At 44.4% G+C, this 23,355-nt stretch overlaps 2 protein-coding genes and 1 long non-coding RNA gene across 6 annotated transcripts in view; 1 reads left to right on the forward strand and 2 right to left on the reverse strand.

Annotated features, from left to right (window-relative positions):
* Window positions 1-19,203, forward strand: part of METTL5 (methyltransferase 5, N6-adenosine) — a 33,554-nt gene extending 14,351 nt beyond the window's left edge. For 3 of the 4 annotated variants that reach the window (XM_075609120.1, XM_075609118.1, XM_075609119.1), the window contains one exon: window positions 18,524-19,203. In XM_075609120.1, coding sequence (XP_075465235.1) covers window positions 18,524-18,589 — 66 coding nt within the window. In that variant the 3' untranslated portion in view covers window positions 18,590-19,203. Of the gene's footprint in view, window positions 1-352; window positions 3,341-18,523 lie in introns of those variants that run through there. The other variant, XM_075609121.1, reaches the window with a different exon arrangement.
* Window positions 115-23,348, reverse strand: SSB (small RNA binding exonuclease protection factor La). Its single transcript, XM_075609117.1, has 12 exons — window positions 23,193-23,348; window positions 18,870-18,941; window positions 18,132-18,238; window positions 17,696-17,870; window positions 16,910-17,017; window positions 5,490-5,590; window positions 4,947-5,018; window positions 3,820-3,862; window positions 3,494-3,634; window positions 1,673-1,859; window positions 833-955; window positions 115-678 (listed from the first exon to the last, which is right to left on the reverse strand). Exons 2-12 carry the CDS (start codon window positions 18,930-18,932, stop codon window positions 503-505), a joined length of 1,296 nt encoding a protein of 431 aa, XP_075465232.1. The 5' UTR covers window positions 18,933-18,941; window positions 23,193-23,348; the 3' UTR covers window positions 115-502.
* Window positions 5,625-15,211, reverse strand: LOC142499575 (uncharacterized). The gene is made up of 3 exons (XR_012802698.1): window positions 10,911-15,211; window positions 9,524-9,543; window positions 5,625-8,078 (listed from the first exon to the last, which is right to left on the reverse strand). It is a non-coding gene; the product is annotated as an uncharacterized LOC142499575 (long non-coding RNA).
* Window positions 23,349-23,355: the final 7 nt, after the last annotated feature.

Consider the following 23,355-nt stretch of genomic DNA (forward strand, 5'->3'; position numbering starts at 1 on the left):
TGACCCATTTTGCTGCCAGGACGACTGCATTCCTTTGGCAGCAAAACAATTACAGGGTCTTCCCGCTTCCCCAACCCCAAACAGTGGTAAACAATTTCCATAAATAGACAGAAAAGGATTTTATTTTTTTTATTGGGCATATATTGTTACAGGTCAGAGATTTAAGTTCAGTGCATAAGGGTAACAAGTCCTTGCTACTCAAAGCCTGGGGGAACAAAAACAAAAAAAGTCTTCGTGAGACATTTTAACCGAACCGTTATAAATATAAAAAAGTCCAGGATTGCAGTATAGGACTGTCATGCACCCAAGGAGCAAATGTATTATATAAAAAAAAAAAAAACTGTTGTTGCAGGTTGACATTGAAGTGGACTTCATTAGATTCTCTCTCAACTGACATCCAGTACCAGGAGACTAGAAATATGCATTTACTTTGTTCCTTAAAAAAAAAAAAAAAACAGAGGGGGAGAATTTAAAACCTTCAGTGTTATTACATCACAAAACATTACTGATCTCCAGCCCCATTTTCAGTTTTCAGTTGCTTTGAGGCAGGCTCTTCATTTGACTTCTCCTCTAGCACTCTCTTCTTTGGACTTCCTGAAGCCTCAGCGCCATTTTTGTTTTGCTGAACCGATTTAGATTCCTTTCTGGGTCCAGTCTCTTTCTTGGGACTCTCAGTATCTAAAGAATTGTGATTACAGAAAATTTAGCATAGAAAAAGTGGTGTAAAGCGATTTGAATGAGGCATGTGTTCTCTAGCTGCTTTGGAGGTCAGAACATAAATGCAAACATGGACTTGTATTCATTTAACTTCAGGATATTAAACAAAGGTTACCTTCCATATCACCATCTTCATCACTGCTTTCAAATTTAGTTTTCTTGCCTTGGAACTGTATTTTCTTTTTTGGTGAACTCTCGTTTCCTTTGCCCCCTCTTCCTTTCCCTTTGAACTGTCTGCCTGTTAAATTACATTTAAGAGCATTAGCAGCAGTCACAACCTATTTACATATAACCAAAGTCACAGCTTTTGAGTTCAATTCAGATTGAGTTAACAGATTGCAATACCACATCTAAAAGTGTCATAATTTTTTTTTTATTATCTGAACCAGGAGCTGATCCTTGGTCTCTGACCATGAGGGACCCCCAGTTCCCATGATTTGTAGTTTAAGCCAATTGTGAAAATAAAAAATTATGGCCAGGCCACCAAGTGCAACTTTTTGCATCTCGAGGACGTTGCAGCTTTTTAATAGCTGGCCCAGATAGAGTAATGATGAAACTCCTCCCCCTCAGAGGCATTAATCGGGAACCATAGCTTCCCAAGCGGTCAGGGGACAAGAGGAGCTCTTCTGAAGTTAGTTCTTGTTTAGCTTGGGGTGAAAGGGGGCAACTAAAGTCTAGTAAAAGAAAGAAATCAATAGTGATGTTAATGATCTTTAAAATGGCCCATATGCTTGCAAGTGTCAGTGATTGGTAAGATGTTAAGACACATGGATAAAAAATGCTGACATTTAATTGCATACTGTAATTGTTATTCATATTGTATTGCACTAGCATTTTAAATATTCTTGTCAAATAGATTTCTATGGCCAATTTGCTGATCAGAAAATTCTTCATTTAAATGTTTGTTTTTTTAAACTACAAACCCAAAAATATGTATTTTAAATTGGTGCATTACCTTTGCCTTTCCGTCTATTGAGCGATTCCTGTTGGTCTTCCATAAGCTTTTTCAAAGCTTGTTTTTCTTCATCACCCTCGAGAAGCTCCCACTTTACATCATGGTCTTTTAATTGTAGGTTTCCATTATTAGCCGCTTTAGCCTTTTCCAATGCTTCTTTTGCATTCACTTTAAATAATATAATTCCCTATGGATAAGAGCCAATTTTATTGGTGGAAAATGGCATCATATGGAGAATTCTACACTTCTGCAAATTAGGTTATATACATTGGGCCAGAACCCTAGGGCCTCCACACAAAAGGTTTTTAGGTTCCTCCAACTAAAGAGCATTCACCAACTCAAAAGCCCCCTTTTCAGACCCAAAACAGTTTGAGGAGGTGTATGGTTAAGGAACCTCAGACAGGACTAACTTCTATCTTACATGTTTCTTTCCTGTTGGGTGACTGTTTGGTCTTATGTAGACCCAATGCAAGGCTTAATAAAAAAAAGGCAATCAACTTATGGTCCATATCCAACAGGCCACAAGATGCAAGGTAGCAGTCGCTTGGAAAAAGCATAATGCCCCATCCATGACCCAAATTAGAACTAGGAAAGGGAGTTTTCGTAATGGAAAAACTGTCTAGTACGCAAACTAAACTTATGTAAAGATTACTAGGTGTTTGGGAACCATGGAGCCTATATAGGTGTAGCCAATTTTCCAAAAATTATTATGAGTTCTGGGGGGCATCCCCAGCCTCTCGCCTGAACCACTTTAAACGCTTGGGGGTTTGTTGCTAAGAGAGCATTATATTTGGCTCCAGCCTTGACCAAGCACCATGTATGCCAATAAATACTTACTGTATGGTCTATAGTTGGAGTGAGCAAACTTTCCCCCTGTGCACACCTGCTTGCGCCCCCAGCTCCGGCATCATTTGACACCGGGTTACCATGACAACGCATCGCAGGAAGCAAGTTTAGATAGAGGCCTCACGCTGTCCCCTGGCATTTCATTTAAATGCCTTGGGGGAGAGTGCGGTACCTCTGTAATGCTGTGCCCCAACCCCATTCCCTCCCCCCCAATTAAAAAACATTTTTAATAAAATCATGCGCACCATGGTCTAAATATGTGTTCATGGTTTAAACATAACTTTTTGTTTAGTGTCACTCGTGTATTATTCCCTTATGTATTTATGAAAATTTACAATAAAAAAAATAAAAAGTAATCAGAACAGGTTTCTGAAGGAGAAATACTACCAAAAAAAGGTAAGTGTTTCAAGACTAATGTACAGATGTAGCAAGGCTCACTTCCCAGAACCACGCTACACCTGAAGCCCTTCCTAAAAAGGAATTGTGCCATGTTTTCATGCTGCAACGCATCAGAGCATAGCCATCTGTATGTATGTGACAAGTTGGGCAACATACCAAAATAATAGAAGTATCAATGTATTTTAATATGGACTGTTTTATTATTGCTACATCACCGCCAGCCATGGTTTCATGGCGAGTTGGTGACTAATAAACAGCAGCTTCAGAGAAGACGGCTGGAATTTTGCACTCCGTCCTTGTGGACAGCAGCACCACTTGCTTTCCTGTATGGGTGTTTTATGTTAACACATTTATAATAAGTGACAAGACAAAATACCTTCCAAATTACTACAAAATGTTAAATAGTTCAAGTCTAACTGAAGATTTCAAAATTAGTTTATCATAAGAATGTCTTTTGTCCAACCCTACACTATGTAAAGACACGCTTAAACATTTTCTTCCACCCAGATTAATACAAATCAATCCTTTTTTCTATTTTAAACTTCATAGAACACACGCAAGTAATCCAATAGTTACCTCTTTAGCACCTCTGCTAAAATCAATCCATTTAATGTCTCCGTGACTTTGAAATAATGCATGAATGTCTTCTCTAGAAGTTTTATCATCCAGGGCACCAGAGAATTTCAGAAGACATCCTGTCTTTTCGTCTAAAGATTTCTGCAAACAAGGAGCAGTGTTTTACATGCATTTTCAGTTCTAAAGCATAAAAATATATAAAATGCATACAAATGTACTACATTCCAGGTCATTTATGTACATTAAAGCCAAGCGCTTTTATGCACTAACTTGTTTAAAAAAAATAAAAATTACAGAGTGCTTTTTTTATATTGTGATACACCTACCATTTCGGAATCTTCTGCTTGTTTCTGGTTCTCTTCTTTGTCTCTAAAGATACATTTATTGCGCCATGTTAGTCCAGTTTCAACCCAGAGGAAAATAGAAAATTGTTTCACAATCCTACCGTAATTTTCTTTTCACAAATATTCCATGGCAGTGGGCACCAATGGGTTAAGTCCCATCTACTAGCTGTGATAGGACAAATGAAAGACTTTCACCTGAAGGAAGCCCTACATACAACCACTCCTTGTATTTCATAGCGGAAATATAACAATACAGCCTTGTGTTAGTCAGGCACTTGGTGTGCACTGCCATGGGAATATTAGAGGGTGGGGAAAAAAAATTATGGAAAGATTCCATCTTCCTGAGCATCTCCATGGCAGTGGGCACCAATGGGCAATGCCCACACAGTATCAACTTTTTTTGCAAGAATTTAGAGTACCACCTGCAACTTGAATGAGTATTTCTGTAAAAATCCCAGTGACTGGCAGATTTGTACAATAAGGAATGCATGCTTCAGTGGTTCATACCGAACAGATGTAGGTTTCAGCATTTCCAACATACCTCATTATACAGCATTCATGTAAGCTCTGGGGATCCCCTGCTCCCCAATTCCAAAATCACTTTAAACAGAAGTGGGATACACTGTCTTTAATGTCCTGGTTTTTTTTTTTTTTTAACTAGGTTTGAAGCAGGGGTCTCTGGAGCTGAACTGTGTTATCTCCTGGGACCGCCTGCTTACTGAAATACCTGCATCTAAAGGGGCTACAGGCAACAGTTCTGGTTAGGCACAGAATGTGTTTAAAGGACACACAGGCCAATAGCAAGCCGCAAGGAATGGCGTTCAACTTCCTATTGGCTCGCACCTTTAAAACAGATTTGTGTCTACTCGAGGAGCTGCTGCTGGCTGCACCTTAAGATGAAAGCATCTCAAGAAGCAGAGGTTTAGCGGAGTGGATGCAGCTCATCGCAGGAGAACCCCGCGTCAAACCTAGTTTGAAGAGGGGGGGAAAAAAAACAGTGGGGGCTTGGCAGACACCACGCCTACAACATCCATCTCAGTGACAGTCTTGATCTCAAGGTTTAACAAGTAATTTAAGCCTTCTATTAAAGCTTCAGTCTGTATACTTACTGCTTGGTCTTTGCTTTTGCCTCTAATTTAGTGTGCTTTCGCTCTTCTTTCTTCTTCATCAGGTAGTCATCTCTTTAGTGAAAGAGAAAAAAAAAATGAAGTTACAAATTCTTATAGTATTTGTTTTTGGCAAGCTGATCAATTAGTGTTCATGAGTTTGCAGCACAAGATTCTTTTATTCTCATTTAAAAACCAATTCAGCCAATATTAAACTGCAATAAAACCTGCAATTACACAAGCAATGTAGCACTCCATTTACTTGTAGTATTGTTTATCCCATTAATAACCTTACTCTGATGTGCCACCTACACATTCTGTAATGCATTTCATAACACCGATATGATAAAGTTATCCTGCTTAATGCATCTTAGTACTACCATTATAGAATTGTCTGTCAATGGTTTAAAATGGTCAATTCTTTATGAAAAACAAAAAACCTCCCAGAATATTTGAGTCTGAGGCTTTTTAATGGGGACTATAACAAAAGCGCCATTTGTTTTATACAAATAGCATCACTTGTTTTCGCAGCAATAATATACTTACTTTGATAGTATGATCATATCAGAATCTTTATACTTTCGGTCAGTGTTTTCTAAGAACTTCTTTGCAGAGTCATCCGTGTCAAAGATTAAAAAGATTGATCCCTGTAAAATTATTTTTTTAAAAATTTAAAAAAATAAAGTAAACCACCATCATGTAAGATTTAAGATCACACCAATCCTTAAAATCGTGTGAACGGTCCAATCCAAGCTCTAATTTCATTGTTGGCGCAAAAATATTCCAAGTGTACTAGGATGATTTTGGGGGTGTCACACGGACATGTTAAGGGAAAAAGTGCCTTACTAAAAATGTATTTTTCTTCAGTCCGTCAGGTCGTTCCATGGGTGTATACAGACCATCTCCTGAGGTAGACAGGAAGAAGCTTGCTCCTACCCATTTTCCTGTGCAGTGTTCATAGTAGTACATATTAGGTAAAGACATTTTAGACTAGGTTCCCTTCAAATTTATTTTTAAAACCATAATCCAAGGGAAGGAGAAGCTATGTGCTGCCTGACGGACTGAAGGAATATACTTTTTGGCAAGGCAAATTTTCTTTTTCCGTACATGCAGCAACACCATGGGATTTATAACAGCAATAGCGAGGGAGAAAAGGAAATAAAACAAATTACAGCCTGTAAAAGGTTTCTGCTGAAGTCTGCTTCCTGGGATACCAGTATACACTGTATGTTGTAGTAAAAGGGTGTATATTTTCCATATAGCTGGGTTGCAGATCTGCATTGCTGACGCATGTACTTGCTCTGCCCTGGACAGCGTTACTGCTCCTGGTAGCATTCAGCATGATTCTGCTCATCAGTTTAACAGGTCTGCAAACCAAGCCCTTCTGAACCAGTATGGGATCGACACTGTCGCTTGGTCCTTAATTTGAGGACTCAATTAGGAAGACATATAGGCTAGTCCAAAATCCCATTTTTGAGTCATGGCGTCTAAAGGTTCAGGACAGTTGCTCTGGTAGAGCGCAAACATCTGAGCTTTGTATTCTCCCTTATTGCCATCAGATCACTGGTCGCAGGAACCCTTCTCCCTGTAGAATTTTCTGGCGGCTGAGAAAATCTGCCAAAACATTTTCCTCTGTTGTGAACTGCTGAGGCATGTTCTCTGCATGGCCTTCCTCTTGAGTGCTGGGCATTGTACCAACGGGATCTATATGTAACTGGTACCATGTCAGTTTAGATTCCAATAGGCTTGGCTTTCAACTTTGTTGTTTGGAATGCTCTTAAATTCTAGCAGATTTTATGGCAATCTTCTCTTGGCCTTGTTACTGCCCCCGAAGAGAGTTTGCCAGTATGTACCCCATCAAACAGACTGCCATCCCCGTTGAAAACCATGCATTTAGTAGCCATTAGGCGTATAAACACCATAGATGCATCACAAGTAGTTTATGCCAAGGCAAATTAACAGTAATTTTACATTTTGATCTATGAAAACTTAAAACTTCCTGGGTTACCCATGCTCTTAGTGACCTGCTGATGCTACACTTGGTATACATAGTGCCACTGCCATACTCTTCTCAATGCACATTCTGTTCTTATCCATTGGATCAAGGAAACTTGAGCCATCATCTAGGGCAGCGGTGCGCAAAGTGGGGGGCGCGACCCCCAGGGGGGGCGGGAGATTGTGCTGGGGGGGCGCGGGCAGTTGCAGAGGCCCCGCGCTCTTCCCCCAGGCATTTAAATTAAATGCCGGGGGATCGCGTGAGGCCCCTGCAACTGTTTACTTACCGGGATTCAGCCGTCTGTGTTGCGTCGCCATGGCAACGCGGCGTCAATAGACGCCGCGGCACCATGTGACTTGACGCTGCGTGGGCGTGTGACGTCATCTGACGCGAATGAAGGTAGGCAGGGGGGCGCGAGAGCCGGGGGCAGAGTGACAGGGGGGCGCAGCACAAAAAGTTTGCGCTCCCCTGATCTAGGGCAATGTTTTTCAAAACCTGCCTCGTGACCCACAGCCACACCAAGTTTCTGAAGCAACCACCTAACATTCTGTTAATATGCACACAAAAAAGTCCATTAACCTGGACCCCCCCCCCCACACACACACGCAGGAGGGTCCTCGTAGAATAAGAGACGGCACCAATATTTAAATAGGAGCCTTTAATTGGCGGCAATTGAATGCAGGGCATTCCCGCCAAAATATGCATCTGCTGACATGTATGTCCACAGAATAATAAGTCATTATTCATTGAAGCCCATATGATTCCACAGGGGAAGCCTGCACCTTGAATGCCTATGGCCCTCATACAACATCCTTTTACAAGCTAGAGATGGAACCTTTTGAATAGTATAAGCCTTCCTCGTGGTTACAATCCATTCATTTATGGCAGATTGAGCCAGACTGCCTTTTCCTTGTTCCCTTTGGAAGAACGAACAGTCTATCTAACTTCCTAAATCATCCTGTTCTGGAAAGGATGCACTTTAAGCACCTTACTACATCCAAAATGAAGGCAGTATCTCTCGAGATGGAATTTTAAAATGACTGTAGGTACACGCTGTTCTGGCCTTATGACCTTGCCTTGATGGAAAAAACAGAAAAGGTTTTCATGGCCAAATCTTGCAATTCACCAATCCTGCGTGCCTTAGGGCAGCGGTGCGCAAACTGGGGGGCGCAAGATTATATTGGGGGGGGCGCAGGCTGCGCGCGGGGAAACCTGGGGGCGGGCAGAGCTGTGCACGGGCGGCCAGAAGCTCCGTGCAGAGGCTGCTTCTGTGTGATGTCTGCCGTGCTGCGGGGGCGGGGCTTCTCTCTGCACACAGACAGCCCTCCTCCTCCTGTCCCAGTTTTCAGCATACATGGGGGACTGAAGCAGGCTTAAAGGTGAAAGTAAGTATTTGTGTGTTGTGTTTGTAGAGGTGGGAGACATATTGGGGGGAGATAAAGAAAGCCATGGAGAGGTGGGAGACATATTGGGGGGAGGGGGAGAGAGACATATTGGGGGGAGGGGGAGAGAGAGACATATTGGGGGGAGGGGGAGAGAGTCATGGAGAGATGGGAGACATATTGGGGGGAGGGGAGAGAGACATGGAGAGGTGGGAAACATTGGGGGGAGGGGAGAAAGACATGGAGAGGATTGGAGACATATTGGGGGGAGGGGGAGAGAGTCATGGAGAGATGGGAGACATATTGGGGGGAGGGGAGAGACATGGAGAGGTGGGAAACATTGGGGGGAGGGGAGAAAGACATGGAGAGGTGGAAGACATTGGGGGGAGGGGGAGGGAGACATGGAGAGGTGGGAGACATATTGGGGGGAGAGATATGGAGAGGTGGGAGACATATTGAGGGGAGGGAGAGACAGAGGTGGGAGACATATTGGGGGAGGGGGAGAGAGACACTGGGGGGGAAGGTGAGAGAGAGACTGGGGGGAAGGTGAGAGAGACACTGGGGGGAGGGAGAGACACAATGGCTAAACAGAGGGATGAAGGTCAAGCAGAGATGGCAGAATTGAGGGTCTTGGGAGGATGAGTTTTGGGGGGCTGAGGGTTCTTCTTTTGTCAGGAGGGTCACTTCGGAGTATTGATCAGCAGGCGAGATTCATCAGTACCCCCCTTGAGTTTGGTTATGGGGGTCCCTGATCCCTGGGCAACATTTAAAACGGGAATAAATAAATAAATAATAAATAAAACTGGTAGGTAGGAGTGGATGACACTGGGGAAAGCAAATGGGAGAAGGAAAAAAAGGGGTGCGGGAGAGGGAAGGGATGTAGCAAAGAGGTGGATGAATGCCCCCTCAAATGTATTGCCTTTGTGCACCAGAAAAAAAACATATTACCAGATGCCAGCAAACAATAAAATAAACAGTGATCCAATACCAGTATACTGCCTGCGCGCACGCCTGCAGCCCAAGCGATTTGTGAACTTGGCTGCAGGAGATTGTAGACGCGTGGCGGACGCGTCACAAAGCTGGTGCACCCTCATTGGCTGAACCACTGACGTCATGTGATTTTGATTACATTAGGCAGGGGGGCCCGAGAAATTTCATAGATGAAAAGGGGAGCTTGGCATAAAAAGTTTGCTCACCCCTGCCTTAGGGCTTCTGTTAGAGCCTGTAATACTGAGTGCAGACTGAAATGTACAGGTGTGAGATGATTGTGATGCTTGGCCTCTAAGTGCTGCCTACTCACAGGATGTAGGTAGGATATGTATAGTGGCGTGATCAGTAGAATCTGGTGGGTCCCTCTGAGTAAACACGGGAGGTAGCTGGAACTGGGGTATCATTAGCAGGTGTACATGGAAAGATAAAAACAGATCTCCATGGTGCAGATCAATGGTATACAAAAAACTTTATGAAAGGATATAAAATGTGCACTCACAATATTTAAAAACAATATCAGCGTTTTTCACTATATAAGTGATGGGAGGGTAGGGATGGTTGCCTCAGCTCACCGCACCGCCGATATCCTGGATAGTTCTCCTCCGCAGGCTCCCTGCTACACCCAGGCAGTGTGGGGGATCTCCAGCTGCGGTCTCTCCGGTGCGTCGCGTCACTTCCGGTTCGGCGGTTGATTGGCAGTTCGCGGGCACCAATCCTCTCACCTCCTGGGCGGGTCCACTCTACGCGTTTCGCCAATGGAATGGCTGGCTTCGTCAGGAGTATACTAAAATCCAAGTATAATCCAAGTATACTCCTGACGAAGCCAGCCATTCCATTGGCGAAACGCGTAGAGTGGACCCGCCCAGGAGGTGAGAGGATTGGTGCCCGCGAACTGCCAATCAACCGCCGAACCGGAAGTGACGCGACGCACCGGAGAGACCGCAGCTGGAGATCCCCACACTGCCTGGGTGTAGCAAGGAGCCTGCGGAGGAGAACTATCCAGGATATCGGCGGTGCGGGGAGCTGAGGCAACCCTCCCATCACTTATATAGTGAAAAACGCTGATATTGTTTTTAAATATTGTGAGTGCACATTTTATATCCTTTCATAAAGTTTTTTGTATACCATTGATCTGCACCATGGAGGTCTGTTTTTATCTTTCCATGTACACCTGCTAATGATACCCCAGTTCCAGCTACCTCCCGTGTTTACTCAGAGGGACCCACCAGATTCTACTGATCACGCCACTATACATATCCTACCTACATCCTGTGAGTAGGCAGCACTTAGAGGCCAAGCATCACAATCATCTGTACATTTCAGTCTGCACTCAGTGTGTTTTCTTGTTGTATTTTCTCCCACATGCTCCCCCTGGGTTGAGAAAATATCGTTTGATCTTCTGGGACCAGTCAAGACAGTCCCTTCCAGAGGGTCTGAGCAGGGGGTTACAACTTATATTATACTTTCACCTTTGCACTATTTGAGTCACGATTTTCTTTGATATCACTATTTATGGGTTATATATATTCACTGTAATTTAAGTGATCACTAGCACCTAATTAGCGCCAGTTTTTTTCACCAATCACGTTGTTACAGAGCCTGTAATACTAACAGCAAATCCCAAGCAGGCACAGGGTCCTTTATATAGTGGTTTGACTCTTCAAAGCTTGGAAGAATCAACTTATATCTATGGCGGCCAAGTGTCTCCCTAGTAGTGACGATAATGTGAACACCTGAATCTTTAGTGAACTAGTGCAGAGTCCTTGTTCTAGACCTTCTTGCAAAAACTGCAGAATTGTAGGAATAGGTGGTTCCAAGAAGCTTACACCACAGATGGAATAGCTGCCAGATTCTGATATACTGTAGTAGTTTGTATCCTTTATGCCAGGCCTGCACAACTTGTCAAGTGAGAAGGGCCGAACTGCTCCAAGGAATAGATTCGGGCGGCACGGGTAAAATCATCATCTCTCCCCCAGCACCTAATCATCCTCATATCTCCAGCACCCCTTAATCTCTCCCAGCACCCCTCTTCATCCTCATATCTGTCCCAACAACCCTCATCCTGATATACATCTCCCCAGCACCCCTCAAACATACTCATATCTCCCCCTGCACACCTCAATGTTTGTGACTCCCCATCTCTCACCCATCACCCATACACATTCCACCCCCCCTGCATCTCCTCACCTCACCCCCTGCACCTCAGATCACGGCGGAGAGCAGGCAGGACTGCGCGCGCTCGCATCTACCAAAAGTAATTTTACTTGTGGGAACCAGGCTGTGTGTCCAATTACCTCTTTGTCCAGTTTGATTTTTTTTTTGAGCGCTCTTGGTGTTAGAGAAATTGCTGGGAACATCTGCGAGCTGGAATTTTAATTGAAAGGACATCTACCTTGGTAGCCTCTGGATGAAATATTCAAGCAGAAATGTTAACTACTGGTTACCCGACAATGCCATGAAATCTGTGTCTGGTCTCCCTGATCTTGCGTCTAATTGACTGAAAGTTGTTTGATAGGAACCACTTGGATGGATCGTCTGGCGGTAGATTCCTTTTGCCCGAGATATGAATCAATGCAGCATGTACAATGACATTCTGCCCAGGTGAGAATCTGGCATAGTTCCTGTAGGAGTACAGTGCTCTTTGTGCCTCCTTATATTTGGTCACCATAGTATGGTTGTCTGACTGGATTGTTAAGTTGCCCACACTCAGCTGTAGTGAGTAGTGCTTGATTACCTCGATTACCACCCTTCGCTATAAAATGTTTGCTGACATTTTGTAACTTCAGATAACCCAAGGGAAATAGCCTCTCGGTCCCAAGTGAGGCACCCAAGCCTGTGGCACTTGTCTGTCGCAAGCACGAGCCAGAATTACGCCTGTACAGCAGTGGAGCGCAAACTTTGAGCTGCGTCCTCCTGCCTGCTCCCCATCCCCCTTTACCTTCTGTCGGGGTCAAATGACACTACTGGGTCAAGTGACGCCACATCACATTACCCCGCGGCGTCATTTGATGCTGTGTTGTAATGGTGATTAGTCCAGAAGTTTGTTGCAGAGGCCTTGTGCGGTTCCTTGGCATTTAATTTAAATGCCTCTGGGAAGAGCACGGGGCCTCTGCAACCGCCATGCTGGCTTCCCTCCCCCCCCCCCCCAAAAAAAAATCCTTACAGTAATCCTTAATGTTACAGTATTCCCTGCAAACATTGAGCAGCCATGAGTTTGTGCCCAAAATGTCCCAGAATTTCTGAAGTCTTTGTCCCACATGGGATGTTTGGGCTCATGTGAACTTTCAAGTCAGTCACTCATTGGGTCCATGTCTTCTTGGCCCATGAAAGAGCTCTGGCCTCCACATCAGAGGCTGCTCTCGAGTAACCACTTCCAGGCCTATAGGCTTTCCTTCCTCGGCTGTTAGCCCACTCATTCAAACTTGAAGTTGGGGCATCAAATTTTCTTTCCTGTGGTAGGAACAGGCTTTTGCCTGCAGAAGCCTTTCCAATGATGGCAAAGTTTCCTCCCAGATGACCTTTGAAAGGAATTGAACACAGATTGTTCTTTGATTATTAATCTGCCTCTCACAGCCTTAGCCAAAAGTGGTCTTCTGGCTGCGACAGTGCCATAGACCTTGCTTCCAGCTTAACTGAAACCAGTAATGTCTCGCTACATAGTCTGACAGTTAGCTCAGTGCTCCAGCTATTGGGATCTTTTAACTCCCTTCTCCAGGGCCTCATCCACATTAGCAATCCATAACTTCTTTGCGCTTGACAGATGTTATCGCATTAGAATGCCTGCAAGCTGCACCCACAGCAGTAAACTATTTCTTCAAGGTGTACTCTATCCACAGCATCTCTAAAGGAGGCTGTATCGTCTACAGGCAGAGTTGTACGGATCTACCTCTTCCCTCAAATGGATATTCTTGAAAATGTCCTATTAAAAAGAGCTTTTTTTTGTCCAGCTGGGATCAGTACTTTGATTACATCCTTCACCACATCATGAACCAGGAAGGTTCCTGGCTTCCTTTGTAGGCACCTGAATAGGCAATCTCTAGGTTTCAATGGGGAAGGCTCGTCCTCGATCTGCAAGACCTCTTACAGCCTTGAAAAGTGGGTCTAAGCTCTTTATCAAAAGTGGATGATGCCTCTGTTGAAAGTTCGTTCTCTGAAAATTCCATTTCCAACGCCATCCTGCTGAATTGTATGTCCTCCATTCAGAAGAGGAATTTTTCCAGGCTAGCATATTGTCAGAGACACCTGAAAGCATTTCATGCTAAATGTGTTAAGTTATTGGTGGTCAGGGACAGGAGATTGAGACAGAGCTTGCTGTGCCAAGTTCCAGCAGAGTAATTGCGAGACCAAAGCAGATCGGGCACGAAAATGCGAAGATAGTGTCCGGCTGCATTCAACTTTAGTGAGATCTACCTCAGCCTCCAATCGATCCCAGAGAAACACCATTTTAATACCAGAAGAGAACAGCAAGAGTGTAAACTGCTGTTTATTCGGATTATATATAAATCTTTTGATTTGTACCAGTTCTTTTCCCTCTTTTTTGGAAAGCTGATTGAAGAGGCGTATCCTGTATTACCGCTGTGAAAAGTTGCCAGTGGAGAAAAGGTTGCACGGTTTTTATTGCATCTTTTCTCCTCCATTGGTACATTGTGTATCTGTTCTTGTATTTTTTGGCATAATTATCAGATGCTACACTTGGCCTGTTTTGACACATTAGCACTTCCCTTCTTTCTGCTATATAGCATATGATCTCACCTGCTTGTGGCATCTATGGGCAGACTTCAAAGAGGCTGTCTCAATGCCCTGGTTTACCGCATCCTTCATCCACAAGTTAAAATCAGAAAGACATCGGCTCAATTGGGTCCTTTGCCACATCTTAGGCAATCTTCACAAAGTCTTATTCTTCAATGCAGGCTTCACACAAGCCGCATAATGGTTTTTTTCCCTCGTGACCTTTCCAACGGTTGATTCTGTAGATGCTCTGGCCACTGGATCCTCCGGTTGTAACCTTGTAGTACTACCATGAATATCAGTAATTATAGGCTATAGTTGTTAAATTCTGGGCATTATTGAAATCCCTGCTCTCCGATTGGATAATGCCTGGAATTTTAACCAATCAGTAATGGCCTGGAATTTTTGGCACCTTGCCTAGTTTTTCAGCCAACGAGCTTTCAGGTCATTCACAAAGATCGAGATCAGCTCTTAGACAGGGGAGGTGATTGGACAGGAGGCAGCAGCAAAGCACCGACTCCTTCCCCACCCTGCCTGCAGAGAGCTCTGCACAAGAGTGAGGGGAAAGTTTTGTGTCTGTTGTGTGTGTAAAGGGGCCAGCAGTGTTTTATTGGGGGTGTGTGTGTTGTGGGTGGAGATGGGGGCTGCATGTGTGTGTTGGTGTGTGTCTGCGGATGTGGAGGGGGCAGCAGACTGTTTTGTTGGTGTGTGTCTGCAGTGTGTATATGGAGGAGGGCTGCAGAGTGTGTTTTGTTTGTGTCTGCAGTTGTGGGTTTACAGGGCTGCAGTGTTTCTGGGTGTAGAGGAAGGGGGCTACACAGTGTGTAAGGGGGACTGCAGACTATTTGTGTGTATAGAGGGGTGTTGTGAATATATATGTACAATTTCCTTTTAATAAACTTGCAATAAAAGCATTAGAATGTAGACAATCATGCTGATAAATCAATGACTACAAAAGTGTATCTTTATGAAAAAGGTCAAGAAAGTCTACATTTAGCCTATAATAGTAATAATCCCCTCAGAACAGGGCATTACTGGCCAATAATGCCATGGCTGGGTTAAAATGCCATGGCTGGGTTAAAATGCCATGGCTGGGTTAAAATGCCATGGCTGGGTTAAAATGCCATGGCTGGGTTAAAATGCCATGGCTGGGTTAAAATGCCATGGCTGGGTTAAAATGCCATGGCTGGGTTAAAATGCCATGGCTGGGTTAAAATGCCATGGCTGGGTTAAAATGCCATGGCTGGGTTAAAATGCCATGGCTGGGTTAAAACCCCTCGGCTTCGCCTCAGGCCTTCAACTCTTCCAGCCAGGGCATTATTGGCCAGTAATGCCATGTTCTGAGGGAGATTACTTAATTATAGCCATCTTTTACAAAACATAAATCACAAGCGTACCACTACTTTCTCCCTGGTGCTTACCTTGCGACTTTAACTTCACTCTGAAGAGCTTGTAGCCATTGTGTATCCTGGCAAGGTCATAATAGGCTTGCAGATCTTTAAACAGTGCCTTTATAGTTTGGTAGGCTTTCAGCATTTACACCTTACTTGCAGCACTTGAGCAGGCATCCCGCATGTGCCATCCGCCACGCTTCTTGAACACTTCTAGAGTAGCAGGGTAGCGTCAGCCTGCGCTCGTTAAGCACTTTGAAATCTTCTGCTTTTCCCCCCCCCCCCCCCCCTTCTGAAGTCACTGCACAAGAGTTCCCCCTTCTACTCTGTGTACCCACATGCACCCTTCTGCACAAGCAGCTTCAGTAGCTGCAAGCCTCAGCTATTTGCAGCATAGCCTTTCCAATGGCCCCATGAACACCAACTTCTTGGAGTATAAATGTCTGGGCTTCAGCGGGAGAGGCAGGCAAGTCCTGTGGATAAACTACTAAGTACTAGAGGGGGGCTTACCTTACAGAAAAATGTTTAACCTCTACCTCAGCTAGGTAGGACAGACAAAAATATATACTACCTGGGGAAGGAGGGGCTATTTATGATCCTCCCACAGGTAAAGTTTTCAGTCTTCTCTCAGGAGGGTGACCTGCCAAACACGTGGTGTGCAACTGCCAGAAGTGCCAGTTGCCGTCACCCATGCGGTCTCCTCCACAAACAGGCTTCGCCTGCATGGGACAAAATGTCACTCTCTCCTCCCGGCATCTCTGCAGTGCTGCAGGGTGGGGGGTTCTGGGGCACTAACTTCCATCACCCCATGGAGGCGAGACTGCCATGGGGAAATAGCCTCACCTGCGAGCTGGCTCCTTCCTGCTGCATTTTGCCTAGGATAGGACATCTCGACCCAGTTTTCCCCCATGTAACCCATGCTTAGGTTGTTAGCTGTTGGCCCGAGATCCACTGATGGACTCAAAAATAAAAATGAAACACTAACCCTAGCAAGCTCCTACCCCCAAGTAGGACAGGACAAAACAGCAAGTAAAGAGGAAAGTATCCTATATAGTGCAGATGCAAGCTTCTTCTAGTCCTACCTCAGGATTCGAGTCTAAACCAGGGGTGTGCAAAGTTTCCCGCATGCGCCCCGTCTCCTCTAGCTCACACCCCCTTTCCCCCCCGGACGGCTCCAGCAGCAAATTATTTCACATTGCCATGACATGACATTGTGGGGTCATGTGATGCCGGTTGGCATGGATATGCATCGCTGGAACTCAAGGCAAGTTAAGACGCGAGATCCCAAGCATATATTTAAAATGCCTTGGGGAAGCTTAGCGCCTCTAACAGGCGCAACCCCCCCCCCGCCCCCCGAGAATCTCACCTCCTGCCCTGCACACCCCTGGTGTAACCCATGGTGTTGCCGAATAGGCGGAAGGGAAACTACAAATAGCAATTAAAAACAGCATTTACCACTTATGTTCATGGATAAAATACCTTGAATACTTTCTTAGCTGATTTCCTCATCTGAATGTTTTCAACTGGGCCCCTCTTATCCAACCATGCTTTTATGTCATCCAATGTTGTATCATCTGGAAATCCTTTCTGAGGGGGGGGGGGGGGGAATAAAAACCAGGTTGAATAAACTAGTTTGTGGTACGAAGAGATTGAATACATTTATTTAAGCATTACCCAACTTTGTCAATTTTCTGAAGTAATCCCCCCCCCCCACGAAATAAATAGAAAGGTTACGGACCAAAACAAAACAGAAAGGCGTAACCAGTACTCTTTTTTGATGTGGCCTGATACAGGTGTCTACTGTGAAATGGCAACACTAATATGCACAGCAGCCAATGTTGAATCAAAGCCATCAATTATTCAGAGATTACTTAAAGCAACCTATTGGCGAGTTCTTTACCATCTTTAATATTAGTTTCATAAACAAAGTTTCAAACCAAATTTCACTTTGAGCCAGATTATGCAATCTTAACAATTAGACATGTCTAATTAGACCATGTTCACTCCAAGGCTTCAACTCTTCAGTATCCTTGCATAACTGCCAGATGTGTGCAAGCGTAAATTGGACCCCAGTGACACCAATAGATTACCACAATGAAGGGAAGGGGGGGGGGTGCAGGAGTAGGAAGCACTCTTACCACACAATGGCACATCTGGCCAGAACAAAAACCTCACCCAGTTACTGCCCTAAAGAGCGGTCACATGATATGCAAGTGACAAGTATGACCCACCAGCACTGAAAGGGAGTGCTGTAAATATACTTACAATATAAATTGATCGGCTCTTGACAGAATTTTTGTATTCATCTGTTACTTCGGGTAGTGGTTTCTCAGAGGATCTTCTGATTTTACCGTTGTCTTCATTTAGTTCCAGAAGATCCGTGTTTGATTTTTTAAGTGCTCCCATTATTACACTTAAGTCTGTTGTCAGTTTTTTTAATCTAGAGGGCGAAAGGAAACATTATTTGCTGTTCCACATAACTGGAAATGGTCTAGTACGGTGTTCAGTGAACCAATGGGTTACTCGGGCATCCATAAAGGGTTCCCTGCAATTTTCAGGTCATTTTAAGATTGTACCAGATACAGAAGAATTTACAATACATATGATCTCAGACACTATTAGATAAGGGTTCCACAGAATTTTACAATATAAATAAAGTTTGCTTAAAATAAGTTAAACTGGTCTTATAGCTGTAACGTACCTATTAAATTTGATCATGGTCTCAAGTGGCACCCAGCCATCATCATCAAGTGATATTTGTTCCTTTAAAAACGTGTCTCTAAGAAGATTGTGGTCACCAAAGTAGTACTGTATAAGGTGAAGAAAAACAGCTGCTATTTATACATAATACAATGTGTACCTGTAGTTCCAATATAGTGATCAGAGAATAAAGCAACAAGTCCTATTCTGTTAACACAAAATGAGCATGCCAAGCTTTGTGAAAGAATTATGCAGTTTGCATAATAATCAGCCCTCACACTAGAAAATGGCAAATACATAGTATGTTCAGGGCATAGTGCACACTGGCGAAAAATCGCTCACTTGCATTTTACTTTCAGACCCTTTCCCAATCTCTGCCTGCTTTACTTCCAGGGGCACCGGTACAAGGTTACCATTCCAAACAGGACTCTGCAGAAGTCTTTCCCACCTCAGTGCTAGATTTGAAGACATCCAGCATAGTACAAGACTGCAAACAGGCCAGCAAGATTTGTTTTTTTGAATGTGCTGTCCCATTAGACTCAGTTTTGCCCCATAAACTTTCTACTTCAACACTCCATGGTCACAATTAAGCAAACATTGACATTTTAAGATGTGCATGGCTCTAAAGCTGTAGGATTCAGTGTGAATGTAAGCAAAAGAAGACGGTCAAGCTATAAAAATCCTGGGTAACCTCAAATCGGACAAAAGTGAAGATAAAGAATAGTTGCCAAGTACATACCTCAATTTGCTGGCAGATCTGTGTTTCCAGGTCTGACATTTGGTCTTTGCCATTTTCAGCCATTTTCACAGCCTTAAAAAAAAAAAAAAAAAAAAAAAAAAAAAATTGGATATTTCTTAGAACACAAAAAACACATCTCAAGCAATACTTGGATACCACACCAAAAGAGAGAGTTACATTTCTGCAACTGCTATTGCATTGTTTAAAGTTGATGTCATTACTTCCAAATAGTGCATACAGCTATTTTAACAGCTCAGCAGAAGCCAATTGAAAGATGATTCATACACAATGCTGAAAATAAAGGCAGTGGAACAAAGGATGCCAAGTCATGCAAGGGGGGGGGGGGGGGGGGGGGGAGAGAAGAGACGGTACATTTCATACAAAATTAGATTGTAAGCTCTTCAGAGCAGGGACTTCTCTTCCACAATGTTACTTTTATGTCTGATGCACTTATTCCCATGATGTGTTATTTCTAATTATGTTATTTATACGATTGTCAAGTGTGTTACTACTGTGAAGCACCATGTACATTAATGGCGCTTTATAAATAAAGACACATACAGCAAGTCAAATAAAGTGATACAAAGCTGGTCTTCATAGTATTGGTCAACAGTTTTTGGCTGAGGCCACGCTGCCGCTGAGCTCGCTCATGCTCAAGAGCAGTGACGTCACCAACTCTACAAGCATGAGCGCTGGGTGTCCGGCAATAATTTTAGAGCAGGAGCGGGGGGCGTGGCTACTAAGAGGGGGTGTGTCATTGGCTGGATAGGGGCTACGTGTGTTTGTGACCTTCCATTCTCTCCCTCATCTTCATACCTCCCCCCCCCCCTCGCCAGTTCACATCTCTCCGGTCCCGTCCCCCCCGGGATATTTTCCCAAGAGCAATTGCAGCCTAATGGTATACTGTATGTAGGTTAATATTGTGTTCATGTTAACACACATTTTCAAGATACACTGATCTCTTCTTCCAGCGATGTTACTTTGAATAAAGCAGGCATGGTTATACTGTAGTATATAGTATAGTATAAGGCTGAGGCCCTGCTGCGGTCACCGGCGTGCACAGACCACCAGCCCCTTACCTCAAGTGTGCTGGTCCCCGCTGCCTCCTTCCGACAGGGCTGACTCCAGCCTGCCGGAGCTGCAAGCTAATGGTGATCAGAAGGCCATTGAGGGAAGCGGCTTGGAAGGGAAGTGGTGTGTGCAAAGTAGATGGCTCCCATCCCTCTCCTGTCGGACCCACAACCCCCCCCCCGCTCAATGGCCACACCCCCAGCGCTGAACAAAGTCTGGTGCAGTGACTTGAACGCGCTGCTGAAAGCAAAGCGGCCGTGTGCAGCGGGTCCTCAGCCTAACCCTTGCCTGCTTTATTCAATATAACACCGCCAGAAGAGGAGATCAGAAAGCTCTCACAAATAAAAGCATTTAGTTAGCTACAGAACAGTATCATCTATTCATTTATTATTAAAGCTCTGCTAACACGGTACAGATAATTCTACATACATATAAATTGAAATAATATAATATAATAATATAACATATTATATTATTAACATTTTATATTATATTAATAATATAATATATATATATAATCATGAAGCAAAGGGTGGCACTGTGTGCTCATTTGCATGTCATTTCCCTGAATCCCTTGCTGCACGGGAAGCACTGTGCTGGGTGATAATGGTGAAAGGCAGGGTTGCAGACCTGTCCAAGACATGCAAATGAGCACAGTAATATTTCCATTTGAGATTGATTTTTTTTTCTTCTATCAGTTGACCGATTTATATTTTATATATGGTCATTACATTTTTTTTTTTTACAGATCTATTGTTACCTATGGTACCCCACTGATTATCAAAACCCTCTGATGCAGTTCACACCTTTTGTAGCCTCATCTAGTGAGGATGCCATGCACCTGCTGCATTATATACTTTGTTAAAAGGCATGTTTATTCTGTTCTGCATTATCCCACGCCGGGGACTAGTTGGGGCATGTGACATGCACTGTCAGACGCGATGTCACCATGATTACATCAGACATGTAATGGCAGCCACCAGGTTCATGGATCACACGTGAGAATGACCCAAGAGAGCAGAATTACTCTGGCTTTGAAACTTCCATCTTGACTAAGGGTCTTATTCAGTGTGTCTGCTCTTAACATTAGAGAGGGGGCTCTCTGTTTGCATCCACAATTGCTTGTTACGTACTGTACCCAATTCTGTCGATTTTTCTATAGCAGGTGGTGTGCACCACTATATATGCTTCTTTAAATAGTTTGTGTACGGAAATGACGAATCACTTGTTAAGAACTCTGAACAAGGGAAACATCACACCCAATACTTTTAAGTCAGGTCCTCCAAACATTTCCAAGATTGACCATTTGCTTCCGAACACAATAATTTGTTCTTGTATAGCGCTGCTAGTTTTACATAGCGCTTTACAGAGACATTTTGTTGACAGAGTCCCTGCTCTGTGGAGCTTACAATCTATGTTTTTGGTGCCTGAGGCACAAAGAAAGTCAATTTGCCCACGGTTACAAGGAACCGTAACCGGGAATTGAAAGAGGTACCCCTGCTTCAAACTCAGTGCCAGAGTCAGTGTCATTACTCACCGAGCCGCTCCTCCAAAAAAACCTGAATTCATCAAGCTGCACAAAAATGAACAACTGAACACCAGTACTGAATATAAACAGCAGTGTTCACTTCCTGATATTTCAACAATAACCATGCCATTATGTGAAGAGATGTTACCAACATGGACCAGGCAAAAATAGTGCAACAGCTCTCCATTTGTTTTCGATACAAGGAAACGTCCCTTGTTTGTTTTGCATGTCACAGAAGTATAGGAACGAGTGCCATTGTGCAAGTCACTGAAATATCTGGATGTTTTGCTCGACTTTCAACTACGTATATTTTAGGATATTGAAAACTACCGTACTTTGTGTATGAGTTTTACAGACACTGCTAACCGATCACGCACACTGGAGACAATCCCTGTCACACGCGTTTTAGCTATCTAAACTACAAGCAGGCAGCAGTCATTTCCTCAACAGCAACAAGTTGCTTTGATTTAACAATAGTTTTCAATACATGCAACACATTATAAAAGGTCTGCTAAACAAATAACCCCACTGCTCAAGGTGCATGTCTGTATATCACAGACGCTGCAACTTGAAGGATCTTCCTTCTCTTCTATTTAAGTGGACTCCTGCTAGCATCACCCCATTCTATACATCAGTGATTCCCAACCAGGGTTCCGTGGAACCCTGGGGCTCCTTGAAGCAGTCTCAGGGGTTCCTCCTATGGACCACAGACCCCTCCCATCCCCCTGGTGGTGGGGTTTTTTGGTATGTATTTTGTACGGTGGATTGAGTGAGAGTGGGGTAATTGATGGAAGGTAGGGGCGAGTGAGAGAAGGGAGGGGGCAGGAGGGAGTGAGGAAAAGAGGGAGTAAGAGAGACAAGCAGGGGATAAATACATGCCCGCGGGGGGGGGGGGGGAGGGGGGAAGAGTTAGTGAGACAGATGGGAGAGAAATACATGGGTAGAGGGTGGGAAATAGAGGTGGCTCGTGAGGTGTGACATTTTGTGACGGACCCCTGTTGAACCTATTATGTGTCAGCCAGATAGGGGTTCCCCGAGATTTTTCGAAATACTTCAAGGGTTCCGCCAAACAAAAAAGGTTGGAAATCACGGCTATACATGAAACACTTCATGGCGAGCAGGCTAGTCTATATTGTATATTTATCAAAACGCACCGTAAACCGATTGCCTGTATACAAACTGTGCAGACAGAATGCACAATTACAATCCGGAGTCACTCCTTGGCAGTGTGAATGCTGAAGTTCACTGGCACGGGCCAGTGGGATGGGCCCACGCATCCCAATTACACGTGGAGGATCAGCACCCAAGTACTGGAGTACAAAAAAACACAAGCTACACAAAAGCCCCTATGAGCAACGTCAACATTGACTTTATTAATAACTATATGGTGCAGCAATCTCCGATGCAATGCCAGCCCCTGCTCTCCAGCACTCAACACTATTCTATGCATTTGGGTTCGGCGCAGTTACGTCTCCGATGCTGCCAGGCCTGCTCGTGTGATGCCGTGCCAGCCCCTCTGGCACTCACGTGGTTAACCCCCACACTGGAGTTACAGGCCTAAAAACTAGCCGGGCACATCCCCGCCGGCGGCCCTCACACGGCGGTTGCTCAGGCCGGACCTGGCTCACTAGTAGACGCGCAGGGCCCGCCTCGTGGGTTGCGACAAAGCATGGGGAACAGGGGGGGGGGGAAACCACGCAGACGGACCGCAGCTCGCACTTTACCTGAGTCAGTCTCCGCCGCACGTTACCCGGCAGCTCGCTGTTTTATTAAGGGGTGACACGATAGACAGCCTCGCGCCCAATTTAAAGGCAAGCACTGTAAAGGTAACCGCCCCTCCAGCGTGCACGGCGGCCTCGAGCTGCGCATGCGCGAATAGGACCCCGC

Source organism: Ascaphus truei, chromosome 7 (assembly GCF_040206685.1).
Source record: "Ascaphus truei isolate aAscTru1 chromosome 7, aAscTru1.hap1, whole genome shotgun sequence".
Classification (NCBI taxonomy): Eukaryota; Metazoa; Chordata; class Amphibia; order Anura; family Ascaphidae; genus Ascaphus; species Ascaphus truei.